General features: G+C 37.8%; 1 protein-coding gene across 2 annotated transcripts in view; it reads right to left on the reverse strand.

The window, feature by feature from the left end:
* Positions 1-26,028, reverse strand: part of prkcz (protein kinase C, zeta) — a 125,206-nt gene that overhangs the window by 26,092 nt on the left and 73,086 nt on the right. For both annotated transcript variants that reach the window (XM_040152463.1, XM_040152464.1), the window contains exons 7-16: positions 23,472-23,562; positions 21,068-21,123; positions 20,652-20,846; positions 14,581-14,678; positions 12,955-13,041; positions 10,343-10,478; positions 10,023-10,110; positions 9,601-9,720; positions 4,390-4,469; positions 2,051-2,140 (exon numbers count right to left, since the gene is read on the reverse strand). In XM_040152463.1, the coding sequence (XP_040008397.1) occupies positions 2,051-2,140; positions 4,390-4,469; positions 9,601-9,720; positions 10,023-10,110; positions 10,343-10,478; positions 12,955-13,041; positions 14,581-14,678; positions 20,652-20,846; positions 21,068-21,123; positions 23,472-23,562 (1,041 nt within the window). The remainder of the gene's footprint in view (positions 1-2,050; positions 2,141-4,389; positions 4,470-9,600; positions 9,721-10,022; positions 10,111-10,342; positions 10,479-12,954; positions 13,042-14,580; positions 14,679-20,651; positions 20,847-21,067; positions 21,124-23,471; positions 23,563-26,028) is intronic.

Consider the following 26,028-nt stretch of genomic DNA (forward strand, 5'->3'; position numbering starts at 1 on the left):
GTCTGTAACTATATAATCTATTTTTAAACCCATTCACATACGCAAACACAAAGGGCTCCACCTTACTCATATGCTTGTTCAGGTTGTAAATAGGAGGTTGTGTTCTATGTGTTGTTTAAGCTCTTGCAGTATACAGTAGACACATACTATCAAGTTTGACAAAGGCAATTCAGAATATAGACTGACAGCTGTGCTGGTTTCTCAGAGCTGACTGGCATTAAATGTGGGCATGCCTTGTTTATTCTGTGTCTGTTGTTATTACATCAGCTGTAAATTAACAGACAGGTTGTAGAGTCAAATCCCAGATCAGCTTTCAGCAGCTGTCTTTGAGAAAGCAACACTCACCCAGATCTCACCAATGATGAACTCCTGTATATTCTGGAAGTGGAAGTGGAAGTGGAATATGTGGAGAATCACCTTCCACCTCATAATTTTATCCATATGAAATAAGTTTTGAGATAACATTCTGCAAGTAGCAACCCCATTCTCTCCTCTTGTTTCTTTTAGGGTGTTTTCAAACCTATAGTTGGTTTGCTCTGGTCTAAATCAATGGATGAGTTGACAAACTTGTTGCATTTTCCCACTTGTACAGTTTTTTTACATGGAAAATATTTCACGCAAACCACAATGCATCACAATGCATCAAGCCATGTTCGGATGACCATTCCATTCATTGGTTAGACGTCTCTGGGGTGGCAGCCAGAAAGTAAACACAAGAAGAAAGTCCTGAAGAAGGTCCTATCGGCCAAAATATCAAGAATCTATCCCAGCATGCAAAAAAGACGTGGCTACACCAGCAATTTAGCTCAAACTTAAAGAGTACGCCTTGTAGGAGGAACAGATCAATGCTGGATCACATTCCCACCACAAACTAACCACTTCAGAATTCTTCTCTGATCAAAAAAAGTCCACTACCTCCTTCCTTCCTCCACTTCCCACTGTGCACCAGAGTACAACTGCTGTTTCTAAATCTGCTCAAATGAATCGTACCAAGGGGAAAACGAACCAGAGTCCTATTCAACTGGACTAAATATTGCAGGTATGACATCCTCAATTGAGCAAAAGGTCTATAATGTCATCAAATTTAAAAAACAATGCAACAGTAGTCAGTGAAAATCCTTAAGTCATATACTGAAATTGCCTCAGATTTCTGTTCTTCGCTGACAGGAGTGGGACCCAATGTGGTCTTCTGTTGGTGTAGCTCATCTGCCTCAAGGTTCACCATGTTTTGCTTTCTGAGATGCTTTTCTGTCTACCGGTGTTCCTAATAAAGTCCTCAGTGAGTGTATAAAGTAGATGGTTCATTAATTAATTAATCATGCAATCAACATTAACTGAAGGTAACGTTAACATGATACATATATTTTTTGTTAACATTAGTTTACATTTTTAAGAAATGACAGCTTTCAGCTCTGCCTGTTTGTTTGTCCCAGCTTTTTTGTTGCTGATTCTTGTCTGATTTTCATTCATTATTTTCCTTCCAACAACTGGTTGTGTTAGTTAACAATACTGGCAGGGACAAGGGAGTTGGGGATAATGTTTTACCAATTAGGAGCATACAGCATATGACTTCACAAACATGCGTAGGTCATTGAATGACATTTTGCATTTATTTATTTATTGACTAAAATTTAAATAAATTCTATCGTTTTAGTTTTCAAAGGTTATTTTTGATTTAGTTTTAATCATGTTTTCGTCATGGAAAAAGGGTCGCAAACCTTTTTTTTTTTTTCTCTTAACACTGGCGGAGTGTTGTTGGTTGTATATGTGTTTTTCCTGATGGCTCAAATTTTTTGGCAAAAGGTTGTCATATCAGACCATCTACTATGTGTATGTCATCAATATATTTTTATATATAAGTTTTTTTTTTGTTTTTTTTGTTTTTTTATCCCTGCTCTGTTTTGGTCATGGAATGTGCACATTTTGAACGATTAAAGCGTATATTTTATTGTAACGTTTGTGATGGAAATGTAACCTGAAATGACCACAGTACACAACAACTGAATGAATTATAACAGGATGTTTTTCCCTCTCCTCAGTCAGCTCTTACCTGGTCCCAGTCTATACTGCGGAAAAATGTGTGTGACTTGATATCTGTGAAGCCCGTCTGGACCTGGCAACCCAGCCGCTCCTTAGGATCCTGTTGGGACCAAAACAGCTGGTCAGGAACGTCAGCAGAAGCAACTGCATTTTCTAGTAGTGTGAAATTATTCTTTATAATTTAGCATTTAGATGTAGATAATGCAGGCTTACTGTCAGGTTTATTCTATATTATGTGGACAGTAATTAAGTCCAGGGGGGGACTATGTCAAAAAATTGTATTTCTCTTTATATTCCAGATGTTATACAGCTCTTAAGAGAATGAAACAAATGCCATGTGGACAATTAGTAATAATGTTGACTCCAGATCATTCATCCTGCACTGCATGTGTATGTGTAAATCTCCCCCTCTAACTCCTTACTTTGGATTGTACTTTTTTTCATCACAACAATTACAGTGATGACTTACAAAGGGCATGTAAAAAGCCACTAGGCTATTTGCATGAAGAGAAATACTCTCATGCACTCACATGTTGCACACATGAAAACTTGTTGAAATGCATAAACACGCACTGTCTCAAATATACACATGGAAAAATGTGTTAATGGTTCATTATACATATGTACATTTAAAAAGATCAATACATTTCTTAAAGGGCCAAACCAGTGTTTTTACAGGTTGTAGTTAATTTCCTACAGTTCACTTGTGCTGACCCTTTTCCAATATGTAGATTTTAAGAATTTTGAATGTTTTTTTGTTTCAGGCAATTATTTTTTTATTCACTTTACTAAAGTATAAAAGCAGAGACTTAAAACTTGCTTGAATGAAAAGACAAGTCTGGTGTTATTCTATAGTTTTCTTTTTTTTTTTAACAAAACCTTTGAAAAGACTAAAACCAACTATTTGTTAGTCTCTCTCTCAATATTTCTGACTTCTCTACCCTGTCTGACGCTCTCAGCCCCAATCCCACTGACTCCTACTGCAGAGAGAAAATACATAATTTTTAAAAAAAGGCTCAGTAATTTCCTGAGCTGGCTACTGCAGTTTTAAATCAAAATTACTCAAACTACTGCATTTATTGGGTACTATTTTTGAATGGCAGATTAATCCACATATGGTTTTCTCTAGTGAGTATTTGTAGCAGTAGAACGATGCTTGTTGGTTTAATTCAAAATAATCTGAAGAGTGTGTGTTCTTGGTAATGAAGGAACATGTCACCCAGTACATGGCTCACATGTATAATAGTTTTTAGATAACTATGGAGCTCTATGGCACAGAGGAATAAGATGGTAAATGGACTGCATTTACATAGTTCTTTTATCCAAAGTGCTTTACAGTTTGATCAGTTCATTGTTGGTTTTGATATTTTCGATATCATTTGTTGACTATAAGAAAAATAGTGACTATCACCAGACCGGTAATTTAATCCATCATAGAGATTATGTCTAGTGATAACATTTTGTTAAATATACTTATTTGTTTTCTTTCTGGGAGTGAGATGTGCAAATGGACATCAATTTCATGTGTGTTAAGTACACACAGGACGTGGGGTAACAGGGTAATATAGCATAAAGACTGGAAGCAGGGGGAAACTTACCACAACATCTACAGCTCTCTAATTTAGTTACATGCTGGATATATTTTTTAGTCGGGCACAGTGACGTCTGGGAATTACAGTAAGGCTGCCAGACAACCAGCGAAGATGCTGCACAGAAGCACATAGATGGATCAACTGTTGTTTGTTAGGAAACAGTTTGCAACTCACCCTAAAACCAAAAACCATATTTTTTACATTTCTCCTTCAGTTTTTATGCTCAATGCTATGCCAAGTTAGGCTAATTGCTCTCTGCTCTATCTTTGTACTGATGGCATTGACAGGAGATTGAAATTGATCTTTTTATCTCACTCTTGGAAAGGAAGCAAAAAGTGTATTTCCCAAATTGTTGAATTATTCCATCAAGTGTGCAGATTTTTCTCATCTCAATAATTAGAGATTGATATTGTCATGTCCGTTTGAGAATGGCATACTAATGTATACTATTTTCAGGAACATAAACATGGACCATATAAAAGTGCTAAAACATTTCAAATCTATTTCATTTGTTTTTTAATTACATATATATGAACAAATAGCAATTTATCTTATTCTTGTTCCTTGACCCATTCTGCATATCAAGTGACCAAAAGTCAGGTTCGGACCCCAAGGCTGAGAAACACTCAGTCAGTCTGAGCGAAATAAAAAGGCTGTCCATAACGAAGCCCAATATCTTGGCAATGATTTGACTGAGCAGCAGTGTACACGGACACAGAGAGAGAGAGAAGGCTGATTGGGAATGGACTCCTCTCACCTTGTTTAGAAAGCCCTTGAGCACACTGGCAGCTTTCACCGACAGAGACCTTGGGATGCGAATGGGCTTCTCAAGAATAACTGTTGGCAAAAAGAGAAAGACAGCAATAAAAAAGAGAGGGGGGATGAAAAAGACAATCGTGAGTAGGGAGGAGGATGATTCATAATCCACCCTTTCTGTAGGTGACCATGTCTGCTATGTGGGAGTCAAAGGAAGGGAGAAGATACAGAGGACACTATTCTGTTCTTTCACTCATTTTTGATGGTCTACACACGGCCTTGAGACTCCCACAGCTCAACACTGTCATACTAACAAGAACAAAAACACTGAAAAAATAAATTTTCCTTCAAAACCTAAATCCACAGATGCAGTGCTGTATCACACATTAGCGCGCCATTCTGAGGCGACCAAAGTCTGTTTTTCCATCTCAGTTCATGGTAATGTTACCACTGTGCGTTCTTGCACAGCTGTGGTTACTCCCCATCAAAATCTAACATTTCAGAGTAGGATAAGTGGCTGCTGTGCCAAAAACATCAGAGTAGACATTTGGGGAAAATGTTGATAACATGATGTACAGTATGCTCTCTATAAACACTAGCCATCTCTGGATAATTATTGCAGTAACAGACACATAATTTTTGATAAGCTGTTAAATTACTCACTTGGGATGAGAACCCAGAATTTCCCAGTTCGGCTGGTGAACCAAACGTTATGTACACATTTTATATTCAGTGAAAGTGCAGTAATTACACAAATGCGTAAAGCAAAGAATTGTGAAACATGCTTAATTCAAGCAATTAGTTCACATTTTCTTTAATGAGAACTGCTGTACAAACAGAGGAGAGGACCAAGTTGACCAAGTGTCATTTCATCTCTTTAAACACTGTTCTCTTACTGTCGGGCTGCCATAATGTAAAGGACAGAGGTGCTGATCAAAATGTTGATACACTCATCCATGTTGTCTTATTTACATTTCACTCACAGCAATAAGCTTTAGCAGACCCTTTTTGACCCAGGTTTTGCCTCTGAGGCTACAGGGTCAGAATTGTTATTTTGCCTCTTTGCAGCTTGTTTATTCCATATCTCACTTTTTTTAAGTTTCATGTTCTTGTGCTGGTATTATGTTTCAGTTAGCCAAATAAAAATGTCCACTCTGGTGGACAATAAAGTTTGTGTTGTATTGTATTCTACAGGCATGCCCTATCTTCTTGGTGGAAGTCGTTTAGGATGTATGCAGCCTGTGAGGATGAAAAGAAGACAAAGGACCTCATCTCTAAATGTTTTTCTTATTTTTTTGTCTGTAATACTATGTAAATGCAAGAAACAGCAATAATTCTAATTAAGCACAATTATCTCTTTTTTAATTTCATTGTGTCCCCCCACTTCTGAAATGAATGTCATTTTTTTTCATCTGTGGCTCATCTCATTAAAGATACATCCTCTAAATGTGCAATATATCAAAAATTACACCCAAAACAAAAAAACCTGATCATGCTCCACAACTTCCTCTCTGATGCTCGTCATCATAACAGCTGAATAAATATTGGCTATTGGTACAAAACGGTGACATGAAAAGGCAGTCTAATGTTTATTCCAACCAAGTCCAATCGATACATTGGTGCGACTGTTACCAACCTGACGAAGACTTTGAGATATGTTGAAACTTCTGGAAAAGGCTTTTGCTTTTTTTTGGTCAACCTCTGTTTCCAAGATCAAGAAATATTTTTTAACACTAAGAGGTCATTTTAAAACAGTGTTACCATTAAACCATTACTCAGTAGATAAAGGGACACCCCAAAGCAGTTGTTTCCTTTATATTTCAGATATTAAAACTGTTGATTTTTTAATGTGAATCCCACCTTGTGGCTGGTGTTGCCACTGAATTTTTGCCAGTCTCTCTCTGTCTGTCTAAAGCTATGGGGTTGGCATGTGGAGCACTGATTCCCAAAGCAGGGCCTAGCACAGGGTCTAGCTAGGTGGCATATGGCTGGGTGGCTCCTATAGTGAAAGGGCTGGTTTCCATTGGCAGGCACTCATCCAGGAACCTGGTGCTCTACCAGTAAGACCACGATGAGGATGGTACTAGTGGCAGATGCTAGCCATGATGCCACACAATGCTCTTGACAGTCACAGCAGAGACATTCTGCGTCACATGAGGCTACTGTAGTATGGAGGAATTTCTGTCCTAGAGGACTGTGCGGGTCTGATAGACGAAGGAGGAGGGATGGGGGGATGAGCAGTACCATATGGATTGAGGAAAAATGTATGCAAATAGAATAATAATATTATATGGGTTCCTCTTTGTTCCAAGCCACTCTGAGCTTATCTCATTTATGTTGTTTCGGTTGGCACGGTAATATTACTTACAGGTATTCTCTTATTGTGCTGAGTTCTGGTACTGATAAGATTTACCATAGAGGGCAATACATCCTGTTACTTCTGGAACTTTCTTCTCTGTCTGCATGAAAGGTTGAAATTATGGTTCTCTAAAAGACACAGGTAAATTTCTCTGCAGGACTACACTGAGAATGGTGTTATGGGTAACTGTAGGTTGCAGAGGCTTGCAAATAGACGTGTGCAATGTTGAGATTTGCAACATTACTTTGTGTGCCTCAATTCCTGTCAGGAAGCAGAAAAGAAAAAAACAAAAAAGAATTATAATCAAAATCTGTACAAGTATAAAAGAATCATCCACGCTAATGTCATAAATGACCCTCATTCATGAGCGCTGATTACATTGAAAAACAAATTGATGCATCAACACTCCTTTTAAAAACATAGGGGATATCACATATGCTACATTCATTCTTTACTACAGTCTATGCTTTACAAAAAAGGTAGCAGCACACTAAGAAAGACCCAAATGTAAGCTCTAGTCCAAACAAATGTAAGCATTAGTTCAGACTGTGGTCATTTTCCCTCAGCTCATTTTGCTATGTGAGGCTTTCCAAGGAGAAGTAACCACTGGCCTTTAGATGTCTACATCCATCTCCTTATAATATTAAAATAACAATGTTCCACCAACAGGAAATGTGCTCATAAAACAGTAGGTTTTGGGTGATATTTCCTCATATTGTAACTCTAACAGTTACTTTGCAGTTTGACTGATTGCAGACAAAGACCTGCTCTATCAGGTGCCTCAGTGTGGTTATTTGGTGCCATCCCAGTTCAGATGAAAATGTCATCAGCTGCCAACTAATGAAGAAATGCTTAATTGTTCCACACATGCATCCTAAATCTCATCTGTAACAGAGGCCATGATGTACTGCCAGATTTTCCACAGTTCACGTGAGGTGGAGGAGCATTCATTACAGCATGTGTATGCAGCAGTACATCATAAGATAAATTCTCAAATATTAACTAATTTCTTCAATAAACATACTGTAACAGCATTATGTCAACTTTTAGGTAGTGAGATCCATGTAGATACAGCCAGCTGTCACAATCTCATCATCCTTTAAGACATAAAAACTAGATTGTTTTTTAGCCAGGACACCATGCAGTTTGCACTCATCTTATGGGATTTAAAGAGTTTAATTAGCCCGGTGGTAGAATTTTCTCAACCTCTAACAGACCATGTAATCTGTCCCCTGAATTTGAACCACATAAATCACAAAATCAGATTTTCAAGGTGGAAAAAAAGATGGAGATACATGAATTTCCAAAATGACAAAGAGGAAAATAAACACACAGGACAAACATTTTTATCAACAGGAAATAAACCAAAAGAAACAGTATGAATGTATCTTCTCTAACTATTGTTTCTCGTGGCGTTATCGGGCTTTCAGGCTCTCATACCATTGTATGTCACTAATGTGATATATCACAATGATATACAGTATGTATGATATATGCTGTACATGCCATTAAGCAGACTCAAATGGTCATAGACATAAACAAAACAGCAAACTAAAACTAAATAACATTTGAGAGAAATAAAATAAGCCCTTTTTTTTTCAGAGATTCTTCCATTTTAATGGAGCGTATCATACCCATCCAAGTCTGGATTTACACAAACTAAAATCCTTTACAGCCTGGATCAATTTAATGGAATCTGTTTTACCCACTCTCAGATTGTCAGTTATGTGTCACGAAGAGTTAAATTAACATGTTTTTGTTTAAATGGCACCAACCACCCTGCCATGTGCTACCAATATTCATAACTGATTTCCCACTACTCCTCTATACTACCAATCCCTTTAACCATAGAGAATGTAATTAGACACTAGGTACATTCCTGTTGATGAAACAGGGACAGATATAGGACAATATAGAAGGAGGGTAAAAAATACAAGCTAACAAGCAAATGTTAGCAAGCTAACACACTAAACTAAGATGGTGAACATGGTAGCCATTATACTGTACCTGCTAATCATCAGCATGTGAACCTTTCTGATGTCAACATTTACCCAGAATACAACATCACAGAGCTGCTAGCGCAGCTGTAAAGTCTTGTTTGCCTAGCTAGCACAATAGCCTAATTATAGCAAACCTGCGTGTTGGTCAATCAGTCTATATGTCAGAGCAAGGTTGCTATGAGATTTGGTATTTAGGGTCCCCTGAGGAAGACTACAAATTATCTGGTGACCCCGTAATAGTTCCTTCAGCGCCACCATCAGGCCAACATTTCCTTGTATTTTGTAGACTAATGGCCAGATTTCCATGACACTTTGTATCCTTAGAAAATGGTCAAATTTGTGATTTCTAGATGATTAAACCTTCTAAAAAACATTTTGCTAGCCAACCTGACCCTACCTCTAGAGGATACTCACAGGTAATTGGAATTTTCCATTTCCAGTGGGCAGACGCTCACAAAATTTAAAAAGCTCATTTGTTCCACCCCAAAGAATGAACCCTTTCAATAGAGGCACTTTTTTCAGAGCCAGCCATTACTTGAGAATTTATATCTTTTTGAAAAATATGTTTTTGGTAATGTTGCTTTTACGAGAAAGAACAGTGCCTAATAACTTAAAATTAAATCCTAAATATTACAAATAACAACTGTTGTTCGTAAACAATATGTGAAAATGTTCACTAAAAATTCAACGTTTTCATTTGTTGTTGTCCCAGTGTTTTTGGGTTTCAAAAATGACAAGTGGTTTTCGCCAGTTCAAAGCCCTCCTCCCTACACAGTGGTGCCATGAAAGCTCATCTTGCAGTGTGTAGCTTACAAGTATAAGCCCTGTGTACTGTTAAATTCTTCTGTCTCACCTTGAAAGAGGTACTCCTCTGTGTTCATGTCAGGATTGTCGGTGATGATGTCAAATGGGGACCTCCCAGCCATCATCTCAAACATCAGCACGCCCAGAGCCCACCAGTCTACACTGAAGCCTGAGGGGGCACAATAAGACATGATATTCATTCAGATACATGTAGCATGAAAAACACTTGGCAGGCCTGCTTTCTCCCACCACATCAGTATATCCATTATATCACTAACTGAGGCTGGTTCATTCACTGATCTTTGAGCTACCAAAGCCCTGTGTTGCCTCCTGAAATTTTAAGTCCATCTTTCATTGTTTTTTCTTGAAACTTTAAAGACCAACTATTAGTAGCCTCAAACTAAAAATATGATTGTTGGCATCAGTGTTTGTACGTGGACTGAACCAACCCAGCGTGACTCCTGTACTCACCATAATCCTCTCCTCTGAGGATCTCAGGTGCAATGTAGTTGGGTGTTCCACAGAAAGTACTGGTGGTGTCACCTGGTCTGATCCCTTCCTGGGTAGAAGAAAAAGAAGAAAAAGAGAAAGAGAAAGAAGTGCAATTGAGAGAACAGTGGTTGCAGAGATAGACGAGTGTGGAAGATACAATAAATGCAAAAACATGAATGGTGGAAAAAAAGGACAGAGGCCCTGTTAGTAATTCCAGTCAATACTGATCTACTGCATTATTCATAACACTACGCTATCTGTCCACACAGTCTACTGGAAAAAATCAATCAATTTCTTACCTTGCACATGCCATAGTCTGTGAGCTTGATGTGTCCCTCGTGGTCCAAGAGAACGTTGTCCAGTTTCAGATCACGATAGATGATGCCCTTTTCATGCAGGAAGTTCAGAGCGATACAGATTTCAGCAGCATAAAATCTGTGAAGGAGAAATGCAGAGAATGACATGTCTGACCTGTCCACCACCAAGCCACCTATAATCTATAGGCCTTGGTAGGGCTACAGATTTTGTTGTGTTAGTTTCATGTATCAAAGCACCCAAGCCACTGTTTAGTAAAAGTAAGAATGGCAATTTTAAGAAGGTTGGACCTAATAAAATATTTATAACATTTCCAGCACAGTACATGCATGAAATGAGAGTCGTCCAATTAATGTAAAAGCACAATAATAATAATGTAACAGTACAAAATTAATAACCATAATACTCAGTGTTCTAGAGAGATAAACAGTGATTCAAATCTTTTTAAGTTGTAAAATATTAAATTTTGATATTCCTATTTTCCAATTCACTGGTTTTCAATAGATTTGCAGTGGTTGTAATAAAGGAGAAGGGGGCTTTGTACCATCTTGTGTCACTCCAGGTGACAAATATCTTGTGAGCACTGCATCTCTACCCATAACACTCCTGTCATGTTTGAATAAAGTTATTGCAGAGCATTTATGCAACAGAGACCTATGGCTGAATGCCAAAAAGTCATTTCTTTAATAAACACAGAAGATCAGCAATGTTACAGATGCAATGTCTGGAAAGAGCTTATTGAGAGGATTCTCATGGTTGTTTAGCACATTCATGCCTCCAGAGGATGAACCCTTTCCTTTCTGAACAATCTATGATCTTTCCTCTAGTGTCACCCTCAGGATAAAATGTCAAGCTATCCCTATGACCTAATAACAGATTACCAAGTAATCTGCTGAGCACAAACAGCACATACCAGAAAAGTAATGAACCCACTTGATTTTATCAACTCCATGGCTTTTATGCTACTACCACACTCACAAAAATCTTGACATTGGGAGCCCCTACTGGCAAACTTCTAAGAAAAGCAAAATTCACCAGTTTGTTGTTCATTCTGTCCAACACCTTTACAGTGTGGATGTAAGGAACAATAAAGCCTCTAGGGGGTTCTTATGTGGCTTTTTTTTAAACAATGGGAAATGTTCTGTCCCTTTGCTTCTGTAATTTCTTAAAGCCTGGACCCTGTATTTGGTTTGATATGAAGTAAACGAACAAAATACAGAAATACAAAAATATATAATACACATGGAGCACATTTGTTTATTTCTAATTGATCAATGAGTTCGGAAGTATAAAGGTCTTTCATTTATGTTAATGAGAATATTCTAATCGTGGTAAACATAAACATGTTTAAAGTGAACTTTACCCTTTACACCCTATTGCTTTACCAGTGATTAGATGTACTTGGTGTGCATCTTTGGTGAGTCAGTAGCATGACTCCTCCCAATGTGTAGGTAGTGTGTATTCTGTCTCTAGGTGATAAGCCTTCATTAACACCGATGAGCCTCTGCTGTGTCAGCCTGCTGTAAATCCAAGATTGTCAAACACTGAGGAAAAGACTGTATTGGAGTGACATTTGACAGAGAAATCACAAATCCCATGTTTTTACTGTGACAGACCTCATTGTACACCGTTGTTTCATTGCTGGCATCAGACTGATAGAAGCTGCGTCCTATCAGCAGCACCATCCATCGGCCACCAGCCCGCCTCCCCCACTGCACAGGGGAATGCAGCAGGGCTCTCTCCAAGAGCACTGCTCATGAATATGTACAATCATTATAAGTGATTAACATGCTGATTTGCATATGTACAGCCACCGTCTCCAAAATACCAAAGATTCCAGGGGCCGATTGGGGCCCAACGGTGCCTCTGTAAATTACCCAGCCTTTGAACCAGCATTTATCAGAGCCGCAGTTGGAGTGCCCTGGAAGTAGACAGGCACAATGAATTATGAGTGCTCATTATATTTCTCAGAGGTGGAAAAAAAGTGTTAAGTTGGTTTCGGCAACATTGCCACGTCCATGAGGAGCTGCTAAAGCTTGCCATTAAGCATTCGTTTGTGAGGAGTACTTAGAGGAAGTATGCTGTTGAGGATCATTTTAGACTGAATGCAAAGAATGTGAATATAAAAGCATCTTCAGCCATACACACACAATCCAGCTGTCCAATAACAGAAAACTCCAAGATGCTTTCATGAAACTGATGGTTTTTGTTCTAACCAAAGACAACAACTACAGTGCACACACTCTGTCCTTCACATAATACCATCATGTGAAATACAAAGGAACCCATCTGGAGGAAGTTCAGTCTGTCAACCCAAATAGCACAGATGTGTTTTCTGTGTAGCCATCTGACTGTGCCATGTCAACTAGCCAAGAACCATTTGTAAATTCACCCACTTGTATGTCATGCCCAAGTCATGCAGCCCATTACTTGAGGTCTCACTGTAGTACCTCAACTTGATCCTGATATTTTTCAGTCTGAACATTTCAGAACAGCAAAAGGAAAAATCATTTCACTTTATATATGTTTAAAAATGCTACTTTTACATGCAACCCTGATAGTAGTTAAGATTGCTTAAGAACATCTGGACGTTTACCTTGCATGTTCCTCTGGGAGCTTCCTTTGTCGTTGCATATGAAACATCAAGTCCCCGCCATTCACATATTCAATCACCAGAAATAAGCTGGAAACCAGAGCATAATGGGAAAATCCATCAGTTTACCACTGATATTGTTTAACAGAGGATCTTCAGAAAAATGTTAAATGTGAAAAATATACATACATAACAACATGTTCTGCAGATACAAAGGGTCTTTATGAAAGTATACTAGATATAAAATAGGACAGGTGCTTTGTCTGCCTATGTCTCTTTGATTTAAATTAACCTGTTTCTTGAAAGGACATATTCTGTATCTTTAAATACATTTCTTACGACAAAAATGTCTTGACTCATAGGTCCCTAATAAATGCAATAGAATCAGTGCTAGAGGGAATTAACGGCTGACGTTAGTTAATTTTTTTTCCTGAAAAAATACAATAAAGAGACCAGAACCAACAATGAATCCTACTAACAAGTATTGTCTTTGTAGCCTGATATAGCTTATGCCTCTGTACCACAGAGCTCCAATGACATTAAAATGTTGCATATACAAATGGCTGGTGCTGTTTTTCTTGAAATACCAAAACTACATTTTTCATCTCATGCAGATGTCACTGAGCTCAGTCAGGTTTGTGCTTCAGTGTTTACACTTTTCTGCTAGTTTCACGAGATGAAAGGAACAAACTACAATTGTTATGTCCACTGTACATATGTTTAATGTTAATTGTTGACTGTATTATATGGCTCGTTTATGTGTTTTAATAGTTTTTGGACATACTTTAGAGAAGATCGTAGAACTCAGTGCTCTGCACACCTCCATGGCAAGTATTTAATAATAAAGCCAAGCTTTTGGTCATGAAACCTTCATCCTGGGCAAATGTTTGACAAAAAGGATTATCAAAATTTATAATGACATCAAACAAAGAACACCTGTTCTTTTTCATGCAGGTAAAAAGTGAGAGTAAATCATGCAGAAAGCAATCCTGAGATCAAAATAATCCAAATAAGTACAAGAAGTAATAAAAGGGAAAGGAACATCAGGAAGACTGTTAAAGTGCAGAAACAATGACCTTGGAGTACATTAATATAATCCATTCATAGCGTAATTATATTAAAATACACATTTTATCAGGATGTTGATAGCCTGAGTTTATGTGATATCTTATATCTGTGGAGTTTTCTATGTATTTGGCTATAGGGAACTACAACAGTGAAATTGAGATTCCCCTTTGTCAAACATTTGCCCCAATGAAGGCCTAGTGACTAAATGTTTTGCATCATTGTGAAATGTCAATAGACAGAAGTATGCAGAGCTTTCCTTTCTTCACAATAGTTATAGGACTACAGTGGAGTTCCATGACACAAAGTCATAGGATGTCAGCCTTTTTCTACACAATACTTAACAGGAGGAATTAATTTCCATGGGATTTGTTGATGATTATGAAAAGATAAAAAAATACACCAACCGTATCCATTAATGAAGAGCAGACCATCATTAGAAAGTATATAATATTTCATATTTGTAGAAATTACTGTCAGATGCTGTGAGCTTTAACTGAAATGTATTGGCGTTATATATAGGTGTGAGCTCTCACAAAGTATCAGCACTTATCATGCTCTTACCGACTTTCTGTCTGGAAACAGGAGTGGAGTCCTACTAAGAATGGATTGGTGGATGCCTGCTCAAACACATGCTTCTCTGTCTGCACCCAGTCGATATCCTGTAGAGATGAGGGGAGACAGATGGAGACAGAGATGGCATGAAGAACAATTAACAATTAATTTGTCTGATCAATAGACTTTCTCTGACAGATATAGACAGACCAAACCACACATAAAAAAAGTAGTTAGCCCAGAAAATACTCCTCTCACGCAGGATTATCCTGAGACTGTTTGTTCCTTGGACTGTCCGAATTAAGTGGATGGACCTTGGATGGTGTGCCAAAATATAACTGGGCAGGACGAACACCAAGCCTGTCTTGAAAACCATCCACCAGTTAGTCTTTGATATGAATGAAGAATCAATGTAACCTTTTGATAATGACATCCAGACAGAGTTGTTTTTCTTATAACCCTATGTGTTCAAAGTGTGGAATGTAAAAGGACAACACTGAAGCAATTGTCCCCAAAAGCCAAATCCACATCTTACTTCCTGATTCGGCTCATTGTGATCATACCTTGGAAAATGTCATGTTAGGATACTTGCCTGCTTGATTTTTGGGTTGTAGTTAAAATTGTAATGCCTGAGGTGAAATAAAACAGTAGATAAACCTCAGTAGTGGTGTGATGATGGCTTTAAACAAGTTGAATTTTCCATAAAGTAAAACTACACAACTACAAGTAAAAATCCTGCAAACTGTTGTAAAAGTGTAACTGTATATTATATATTATGTTATTGGATTATTAAAATTAGTGATACATTAACATATAACTAAGGTAAAGTTTATTCCTCTATCTCCTTTCTAAATCAGACGTCACATAGTGCTTTATAATAAAAGATATGAAATACAGACACAATATACGGATAATACATAAAATAGACAATTATAAACCTACAGTATCTTTATTCACAAATCAGTTCTCTGGAATAGCCAGAGTGTATTATCATTATCAGTCATCTGTGGTTTTAATTGCTCATACTTCAATTATAGAGAGCTGGCAGTGTTTAGCCTGAGGTGAGGATGTTTTATGCTGATTTAAACTATGATTAAGTTGATGATATTTAATGTTTAATGTGAGCTAAAACAGAGTGTGTTTAAATTTTGAGCTCCCCACGCTGTGCTCGAACACCATATGGTTAATTTATAACACCACAATAGAGATACAGTATTGTGCACATGATACAAAATTCCTTCTGGTCAACTCATTACTACTTGAGGAATTTATAATTATGAAGAATATGCCATCATAACACTCCTATTGGTCATTTCATCTCCCTAGGATGTAGTCAGTCTGTGGAAAGCTCTTACAAGCTTTGTTTTATGTAACACATTCGACTACTGCAAAGATGAATTATTCAATTAATGTATATGAATATAGCAATGAAAAAATGAAAATGGGATATCATGATTTCCTCAAATCTTTTTGTTATGGAATCAAATTTGTTTGTTCTGCAGCTATCACAATTTGGTTTTAAATACTAGATTTACAGACGGGTGACAAATGAAAGGAAAAACTAATATAAAGTGTCTTAGGAGGGTGCTGGGCCACCACGTGCCGCCAGAGCAGCTTGAGTGCACCTTGGCATTGATTCTAAAAGTCTCTGGCACTCTACTTGGAGGGAGGAAATGCCATTCTTCCAAAAGATATTCCCTCATTTGGTTTTTGATGATGGTGGTGGGAAGCGCTGTCTAACATGTCAGTCCATAATCTCCCCTAGGCGTTCAAACTGGTTCATTAAACCATTCAGTGACCCTTTGTGCCTTACTGGATGGGAACATTGTCATCCCGTTTCTCCACTCATTTTTCCGTTTTTCCTTTAATTTGTCACCCCTGTGTAAGTATGAATTGTTTATGTATGGAAAAGAAAAAATTTTTATAAGCTGATGAGGCAAGTGTAGGCGTGAATTATGATGTCCTGAATAAGTTGTGCCTATACTAGATGATGCAGTTGCTCTGGACAGTGATCCTTGTCTGGCTCCATAAGCCCATTGGTCTGTGTTTGTTTTTAAGGAGTTACTGTATATGTTGAGCAATAGTGCCATCTAGCTGCATTATATGCCAACAACACAGCAGTGTCAACAGGATTCAGCACTCTTCTTTTATGAGGCTCATTTCAGCTCTGTGACAATTTCTCATGTAACTCCTTTTAATCGTACAATTTATACAAAGCGCACTTTCACTAGTTGAACTGTGCTAGATAAATACACTTGACTTGCCTTTATTATTATTATATTATTATATTATATTATTATATTTCAACCGTGTCTGTTTGTTGGTTTGTTTGTTGATTTATCTTTCAGCAGGATGGTTGTAGAACGATCAGTAAAATTATGCAAAACGTACTGAACAGAACTGTACCTGAACTTGGTGGAGGAATGGGGCATGGGCCAAGGAAGAACCCATTAATTTTTGGGGCAGATCTGGATCATTTACTTTGAATTTTAATTTTTTCTCTGAGGTCTGGTGTATGTTGCTTAACATCTGCTTTGGTGGAGGTATGTGCTCTACTAAGTGCCATTCTAGTATTCTAATAGTGAACAGGGCAGAGGTGAAGTGGCTTTCAGATCATTTTGTAAAGATTGTATGTTTTACAAAAGACACAAATGATTAAAATGCCTCAGATCACACACTTTGGATCTTTTTTTTTTTTCAATAAACTTATTGCTGTTGGTCTTCTTCAGTGTCCAATAACAAAACATGATTTACATTTTTCCCGAAGTGTCCTTGCAAAATGAAATCACTGAACTTAATTGCGGTCTTTAACACATTGTAGCTCCTTTGTTTAATCTGTACACAAACAGAAATGTAAAAAAAAAAAGTTTTTGTTTTAACAGCCAGATGCAGTGACTGTGTACAGCTTCCAGAAGTCTTGTTGTTACAGTATGGTCGTTAGGTTTGGTATCATTATGACCAACCAACTTAAGTAAAAGCCAGAGACAATGCATGCACTGCATCCAGCAGTGCAGGGCGGATGGATAAACTGTTGTTTGAAAAGAAATAGTTCCAACACGTAATTCCCCCTAAAACCGCAAACAGCTGTTGTACATTTCTGTTTGTGTGTAAATTGAACTAATGCAACATGTTAATCACTGAGCAAATAAGTGCATTTCCCCAGAAATATCTCTAAGAATTCTGCCTTCATTCCAATACAATGGAGGTGAGTGGAATTTTTTTTGTGATACTCACAGTAATGAAAAATAACCCAAAGAACTGTTAATTCTGTGGGTTATTCTGGATAACCCACAATTAACACACAATTAATAAGTTTCATGGGGGCTATTTCGTTGGAAGAAAGACACAAAAAGACATATCTTAAAAACCTGGATAAATAAAACCAAAACCATCTGCATGACTGTATATCACTAGAGGAATGTAAAAATATGTCATTGTAATTTGGGTGAACGGACCCTTTAAGAGACTAACCATGGTGTTGTAAAAGTTCTTCTTTATGTGCACTTGTGAATAAAATTTTTCTTAGCCCATGGAAATAAGGAAACACCACACTCTGCCAGCTACATTCATATTAATAATAAACAGTAAATGTGAATGACATGTATGTCCGTATATTTCCTGATATAAGAGCATTATGCAGACCTTTCCTTTTTGAAATGAATTTCATGTCATGTTAATCACTGCAAAAAAGATGTTATACCCGGATTTTATCATCTCCTGTGAGTCAACCACTCATTTATTCCTGTTTCCACCTAAGCCTTTTTTTTCCAATTCATAAGCTCTCTGCCACTTTTTTGTCATTTCCACCTCCTCTTCGTTTTCCGCTCTTGTCCCATTCCTTTTTTCCTCATTCCTTTCAGAAGCTCCTACAAGTTTCTGACTCAGTCGTTTTTACTCCCTTTTACTCATTCCTGCCTTCTATCTCCTCATCTCCCCATCTTTCACTGTTCTATTTCTATCCTCCCTCTCCAACTTTTACGCTTCACATTACACTTCTAAGCAATATACTTCTATACGTCAAAGCAATTAAATAGACAGTGTAATCCAAAACCAGCAATCCTCTAAGCCTAAGAACATGCAATGAAAGCGAAATTCAAAAAGTATTTAAAATTCATCTCCTCATCGAAAAAACACATTTGACCAATTGATTTCCCTTTCATGTATCCTGGACCAGTCCAGAAGCCTTACATATCATCACCTTTTGTGTCTTCCATGAGTTCCACCCAGCAGTGCAACACACATTGGCTGGTCTCATAGTATCACATCATTTTATGTCTGTGGCACAAACCAGAGGCAGCAAACAGACATACAGTGCATTCAGAAAGTATTCAGATCCCTTCACTTTTTTCACATTTTGTTACAATAAAGCTTTATGGTAAAATCCTTTAAATTCATTTTTCCCTCATCAATCTACACTCAGTAACCCATAGTGACAAAGCAAAAACTGAATTTTAGAAATTTTTTGCACATTTATTAAAACGGAAAAACTGAAATTTCACATTGACATAAGTATTCAGTACCCTTTGCTATGACACTTGAAATTTAGCCCAGGTCCTCCCATTTCTCTTGATGATCTTTGAAACATTTCTACATGTTTCACCCAACAATGAATGAATGCTTCCTGAATACAATATAAAAAGCAGTCAAGGTATAGAAGCTTGGTCGTGTCTCCTAGGACGTGACCGTGATTAAATTGCTGCACTGGAGGAGTGACGCAATTGACTGGGAAATAGTACAGTGTTATATCCTGATATCACCAGCATGTGGGTTTAAATAGAAATCCATAGGTATTGTATGTTATGCAGTATATGCTACCACTGTGTGTCGACAGAATTTATCAACAAGAATCACCCATCCAGTAATGTCACTTTGTCCCAAATCTATCTCTAGGCAATCCAATGGAAAAAAGAGCGGAAGCGCCTTGTGATGCAAGTACAGTTTGCTTTAGATTTGCAGAAATAAACAGAAGTGTATAAACAGCTAAAAACAAAACTAGCACTTTTCAGTCTATGCTCTTCCTTTGAAATCAATTTCTGGACACATAGCACCACGATGTAAAGATGACCTGAACATGTTTAAGATTTCTTTTATAGAGTTGAACACATATTTCTACTTTAGCCCACATGTTAAAGGATGGTTCTGAGTTGGCCACCATTCCCGCCAGTAATAATAACAACAATAGCTCATAATAACTCATCAAGTTATCTGGAGCTGAGGCAAGATCAACAGGGAAAGACAAAGAGCAGTCACACATGTTGTACGAAAACCACCAGGTTAGCCATACTTATTTAGAAGAGAAAATTAAACCAAATGGTAAAATTACCAACACTTCCGGTGCTCTTACTTTCTGTTTTACCTCCATAAAAAGTTGTTTATATAATCTGGAACAAAACTGTTTCTTGTTTTGTTTACAGCCTGTCTGATAGTATAACTGCTCATGTTTCTTGACCTGTTGGACTTTCCTGTAGCAATGTCCTTGTGTTTGCAGAGCTCAGCAATTACTTAGGTGAGTACAATGTTATCACAATAGAAATAATGGCAAAACATAATTTAAAAAAATAACACCCAAGTTCTACATATACCAGAATTAACTTTTAATATTAGATGCCAGTAGGTTGTTAGGTAACTGTGCAAAGGTCATATTCCTTCATCATCATCAGCACTCAAAGTTTTCTCAGGTTCAGGTTAATGCCACTATCCCTTTTTGTAATTGTGTGGATAAGTGATGATCTCACACGCTGACCACTTGCATTAAGTGTTTCTATTGTTTGTCCATGTTAATGAAGGAAAATGAACTAAATGAAACTCACTAAATGAAAAAATGAAGACATCTTGGCAAATGGCACTCTGAGAAAAGAGCAGAGATGGTTTATTTTGATGGTAGATTTATGAAATTCGTTCACACAGTTATGCGCACTGTTGTTTGGTGTAGAGACAGGTGTAACCATGATCACACTATAGAGCTGATCTGGTCTGTCCGTCAGTCTGAGTTGTACAGCATCAACCAACTCTAAGTACCTTGCATGTAGCTTTGCCCCTGTCTCACATCCTTGACATCCCAGGTGTACTTAGTGTCTCACCTCATCATCATGGACCAGCTCCTTCTTCACAACCTTCATGGCGTACACTTGTTCGTTCTTCTTCAGCCGAACCAGAAGGACCTTGGCGTAGCTGCCACGCCCAATCACTCGTATCAAGTCAAAATCACCCAGCCCGAGGGCCAGGCCCTGGGACAGCTTAATGCCATCGATGCCATCCACTACTGCTTTGATGTCCTGGAGGGGGTAGAGGAGTGTATTGACACAGTCAAAATAAATATGTATTCCCAAATACGTAATGTGTGTATAATATTCAAAGGAGACATTAATTCAGCTTGTGATGGCAGTCAAAAGAAAGGATAATTATTTTATAAACTCTAAGAAAATTACAGTTTCAGACTCTTATCAATTAAATGAATGACAAAGTAAATTCTGTAGTGTTTCAGAGCCCTTCTCACCTCGGCATCTGCATCTTCTGTTTTATCCACTGTACAGTTGTGCGGTAAAAAAGGTACTGCAAAAAACAGATACAGACAGTCATTGAATTATGATCATTTGGAAACACTTACAATGTAAGAGAATTGAATCACCACTTAATGATTTAAAATGTTGTTATTTTTCTGGCCAGTAGAGGGAGGTAGAGTACACAGAATGAAGTCTGGCTATCCACAGGAAATACCAAACTAGGTCACTCCACAGAGGGTGCCCAGAGTATCTCATATCAGGGACCCGCAAACAGTCCACCAGATCAGTCCACAGTCTCCTTATAATAGGATTTAAGACTCTGTTCAATGGGATCCCATCAGAGAGCAGTAATGTAGTTAGATAACACTTGAGAGTTGGAGTTACATAAGTGATGACAGTGAATGCGAGGTTGAGCTACCAGGGTCTAGAGTGAAAAAAGTAGCCATTTAATTGTTCATTTGTCTGGGGCCTCCAGGATTTACATCAAGAGTCCCTGACGGCTCCTTGATCCTACTCTGGTAGCCACGCACTTGTGCATATACTGTACTATGCATGGAACATATGATACAAATAGTGTCTTCAAATATACAACTAAAGAAAAATTTACTGCCATAACCCTTTTTAGATTAGTTCATCGCTCTTTATTTCCTTTGCTCATTTAAAGTAACAGAGGCTTTGTTAAGTCATGTATGTTTGTGTTTTTGATGCTGTTGCTGTGACACAGGCTTCACTGCCATGGTACTTGAATATGAGGAGCAGATTGTGGATTTGTCAAAGACAGGACAGAAAGCAAATGTAAATGCCTACCAAGTCGGGGGGGGGGTGTTCCACAAAGAGATTTGAGTCAAGTCTGTACTGTTAGACCAGCCTTCATCTCATAGATTAGTCTTATGAAATTTTCAAAAAAATAAACACTGACTTATTTAAATCCTAAAAAGTTAGCGACTCTACCCCCAGCCTAATTCTGAACTAAGAGCCATGTTTTCATGGTGACAGTGAGTAACACTTGCTGACCAGTGGCCCCAAATGAAAAAAAAAAGGAAAGATGGCTCAGGTTTTGTGGTTTGTTGACAATACTCTGAAGCAAGTAATGAGAAGAACCACAGTAACCTGTTCGAAATATACAGCATTGAGGACATCTTCAGCCATTTTCAGTTGATCAAGGAATCTATCTTGACCTAACTCATGAGTTAACAGACGTGCTGAGCCCTGCTAAATGAAGACGCTACCATAGCTGGGCTTTGCTACAGGTCAACTCACAGCTGAGATTTGATTTTACTGGCTTCTACACTGAATTTTCACAGTAAAATGTTCTTGTAACTGTGAAGTCTTCCAGAATGCAAACCTTTTCTGCTGGGGTGAATGGGGCTGAGAAGTTTGGCATGGTCCCACCAACCACCATGCTTTTTTAATTTGAAAAAAGTTTTAATTTCATGGCAAACTAGTTCTGCTTAAGATAGTCAAGAACAAGATAACTTTATGCACTGGATGAATTTGGACATCTATCTTAAGTCTGACTACTTTTTTGATCTAAGCCACAGTCAGTCTATCTTTATGAAACTGGCCCCAGTTTGAAAGTTAAAGGTGTGATTACTGTGAGCCATTTAGACGGTTTATATTCCTTTGTTCCTTCAGAGCTTTGGTTGTGCACGCCCCCATAAATGAACACTATGCATTAACAAGAGTCAGTTTAGGGTTAGAGTGGGTTACTTAAACAGTGGGGGATGTGAAGTAAGGTCAAAAACGGGTTCTGAACTCCAAAATACAATATACAGTACACTAATCTTAAAAGTATACTGTTTTTACATGACAAAGAAATACTTGATGTTGGTAGTTAGCTACTCATAATTAAAGTTAACAAAGCGACAGCAAATGAGTTTTGTTTTTGTTTTTTAACCACAAACCACATGACTTTTATCAGCATGCTCAAAAATCAAGCATTTTTTGTCTCAACTCTGACTTGGATTTGAGTATTTAGTCACTTTTCCAGTGTGAGCACACTACATACACAGAAAATGCTGAGAAATAACATTTAGCGTAGATTTGGGACACAGCCAAACTGTGTCAATTCATTAAGTTATGTTTATACTGAGCAAAGTCAGAAGTTTTCAAGAAAGTTATTCTGACACTGGAAAATAATGATCCAGCTCACATTTTTCCCTAGTGTATTTATGGGATAAGCCCTTTAGATGAGCCATCTCGCTTTTGGAAGGGGTCCTCTTTTTAATCCTACAGGTACACACAAAGTATGCAGGCAAGTAGTCAAGTCTGAAGATGTGAAGTAAATACTGAGATTGTAAATCATATATCTGAGACATTACAAAAAACGGGACCCAGTAAAATGGTTGCATTCTACTCCCTTGTCAAAAGAAGAAGAAAAAGGATTCAGTGTCTTACTCCCATCTGTGTCCTCTGTGTCATCTGGTGGAAGGTCCACCTCTTCGCTTTTAGCATCTGAAGGGGGCTCCTGTGATGGCATGACTGGATCCTGAAAAAAGAAGTTAAAAAGACCACCTAAATATCCACAAACAATTTCCCCCAAATATCCATTGAAATATCCACTCATTGTTTTACACTCCTGGAAGAGTTTATGATGAATCATGTTTGCTAGCACTAAGGAAAAGTCTGTATTTGGAGAGATGCTCTCAGCTAATGTACAGAAGTGTTGTTGTGAGACAATGTGGGGGTTTCACTAGAAAAGGAATTTAATCACGTAATCTTATCAAGCTGTAAAGTCAGTTATCTGCCACTGAACATACTGAGTTGAAGCTGTGATCATGAGGAGGAATTCCCACTGCTGACAGGGGACAGTTCACCCAGTACCAGAGCAAGTATCGTATTGACAACATTGATTTTCTAGTCAGGCTTGAATTTTGGATCTTTGTGTTTTGTCAGACACTTGCTTTGTGGTCAAATAGATTTATTACATGGAGCACACTGATTTGCTGTCACTGAACGTGACGTCTCATTTCAATAGAATGGGAAGAAAGAACAGGAGGATGAGCTTCAAAAAGACAGTCCAAAATGAAAAAAAGGAAATGTTCAAAGAGAGCTTTTCAGAGTTGTGCTTGAATGCATTGATATCTTTGATTTTTCATGAACATGTCTGTGCTACTACAGCAACTTACAGAACTTGCTCAGGGGCACAACTTTACAACACATATGACATACATATATGCATATATATGCATATACATACATATTCATTACTTAAAAAGTATGCTGCCAGTGACTGAGATGTGGGTCTCAGAGCCACTAAGAAAGAGGCTGAGGTTAAACTCCATATTAAAGTATTAACATTTTTTTTCTTTAAAAACCAAAACAGAAAAACACTTCAGACTAAATGAAAAAGTACAGTAAAAATTACAGGGCGTTTAAGTGGTCTGGTCACAAAAAACTGTGCAAACTGAGCATGTCTTGAAATGTAATTAATGTTTCCCATGCACCTAAAGTGAGGTACATTCATTTCCCTTCATTAAATCTTTACATGAAGATCCTTTCACAGAGTCAACCTGACATTTAAAAAGTACGAGCAGAACCTAGATTCTATTTCTGCTAATGAAAAGAAGCTTTATATTGTGAGTCAGGTTTGATTTTTACTTAACTCTACTGTGATTTAACCATTGCAAAAACCTAAACAGCCCTAAACTTGATAACAATTTCAATTTACTACAGCATCGTTAATATGTCTGTTTTGGTCTTAATTTATCAGTTATAATAATGTTGCTGTTCATCCATCATGCACAATTAAGCCCACAATCATCAAGGCATTTATCAGTGAGTTATATTCTGGAATAAAAGGTTACATGATGACATGTAAGACCAGAACTCACTGATTCTGGGAATTGAATGTGGCTACTTTTTTGCACATTTCATTGGTGGAGATGCTCCAACAGAAACCTTTTATGAAAAGTCTGAGAACTGCTTTTGATACATGCAATGTATGAATTTTACCTAATTGTGTGTGTGTGTGTGTGTGTGTGTGTGTGTGTGTGTGTGTGTGAGAGTGTGTGTGTGTGTGTGTGTGTGTGTGTGTGTGTGTGTGTGTGTATATATATATATATACATATATATTTAGTATTATACAGTATATACACCAAATGCTTATATATATATGGAAAAAGACCGTTCACCGGATTGACTTCAAACTTCACGTGTGTATTATTAAGGACCCAAGGAAGTGAAGCTTTTTGGATGAGCTGTGCTCGAGAAACACAAACAGAGAAAATATTAAACAACAGTCAGTTATGGCTGGGGCGACTCATCCACGTAACCGACATCATCAATTATGACAACACGCATTGCAACACGCATCGGAAAGGCGCAACTACACTACGAGGGCAGTGCAGCACCTGGGCAATTTACAGTGTGCATATGCCAGGGTTTTTAGAAAGGCAGAACTCATTTGCGAAGACACTGTCGGAGTGGAGCATCCAACTCCAGCAGTAATAAACAAGACTGACTGACACACTGCAGCTTGGTAAAAGTTTCTTGGTATTGTAAGTCACTTACATTGAATTAGTGGTGTTATTTTTGTGGCATCGGAGCCCCCCCCCCGGTCATCTGAGAACCAAAAAGATCCATAGTTTCATTGTATAATGCTGTATTTACTGTGCTTTTCACATGCAAACCAAGTCGTTTAAGCACAAGATTTCAGGTCAGATTTTATGCTATATTGACTTGTGCATTGGACTTTTACAGCTTTCATTGTGTATCGTTGTATTTACTGTGCTTTTCACTGGCAAACCAAGTCGTTTGACCACATGGATCCAAGAGCACAGTTTACAAATATGAGGGCGTGGACTATGAAGCTGAGAGCATAGCTTATAAACCGTGCACACAGATGCTGTCTGTGGTAGTCTGATAAATGTCCTTAAGTGTTATTCTTTGAGTCAGTGTCAGTTGGGTTTGAAGACTGCAAGTCTGAAAAGTGAAAAACTCAGAGGGTGTGGAG

Source organism: Xiphias gladius, chromosome 18 (genome assembly GCF_016859285.1).
Source record: "Xiphias gladius isolate SHS-SW01 ecotype Sanya breed wild chromosome 18, ASM1685928v1, whole genome shotgun sequence".
In the NCBI taxonomy this organism is placed as follows: Eukaryota; Metazoa; Chordata; class Actinopteri; order Istiophoriformes; family Xiphiidae; genus Xiphias; species Xiphias gladius.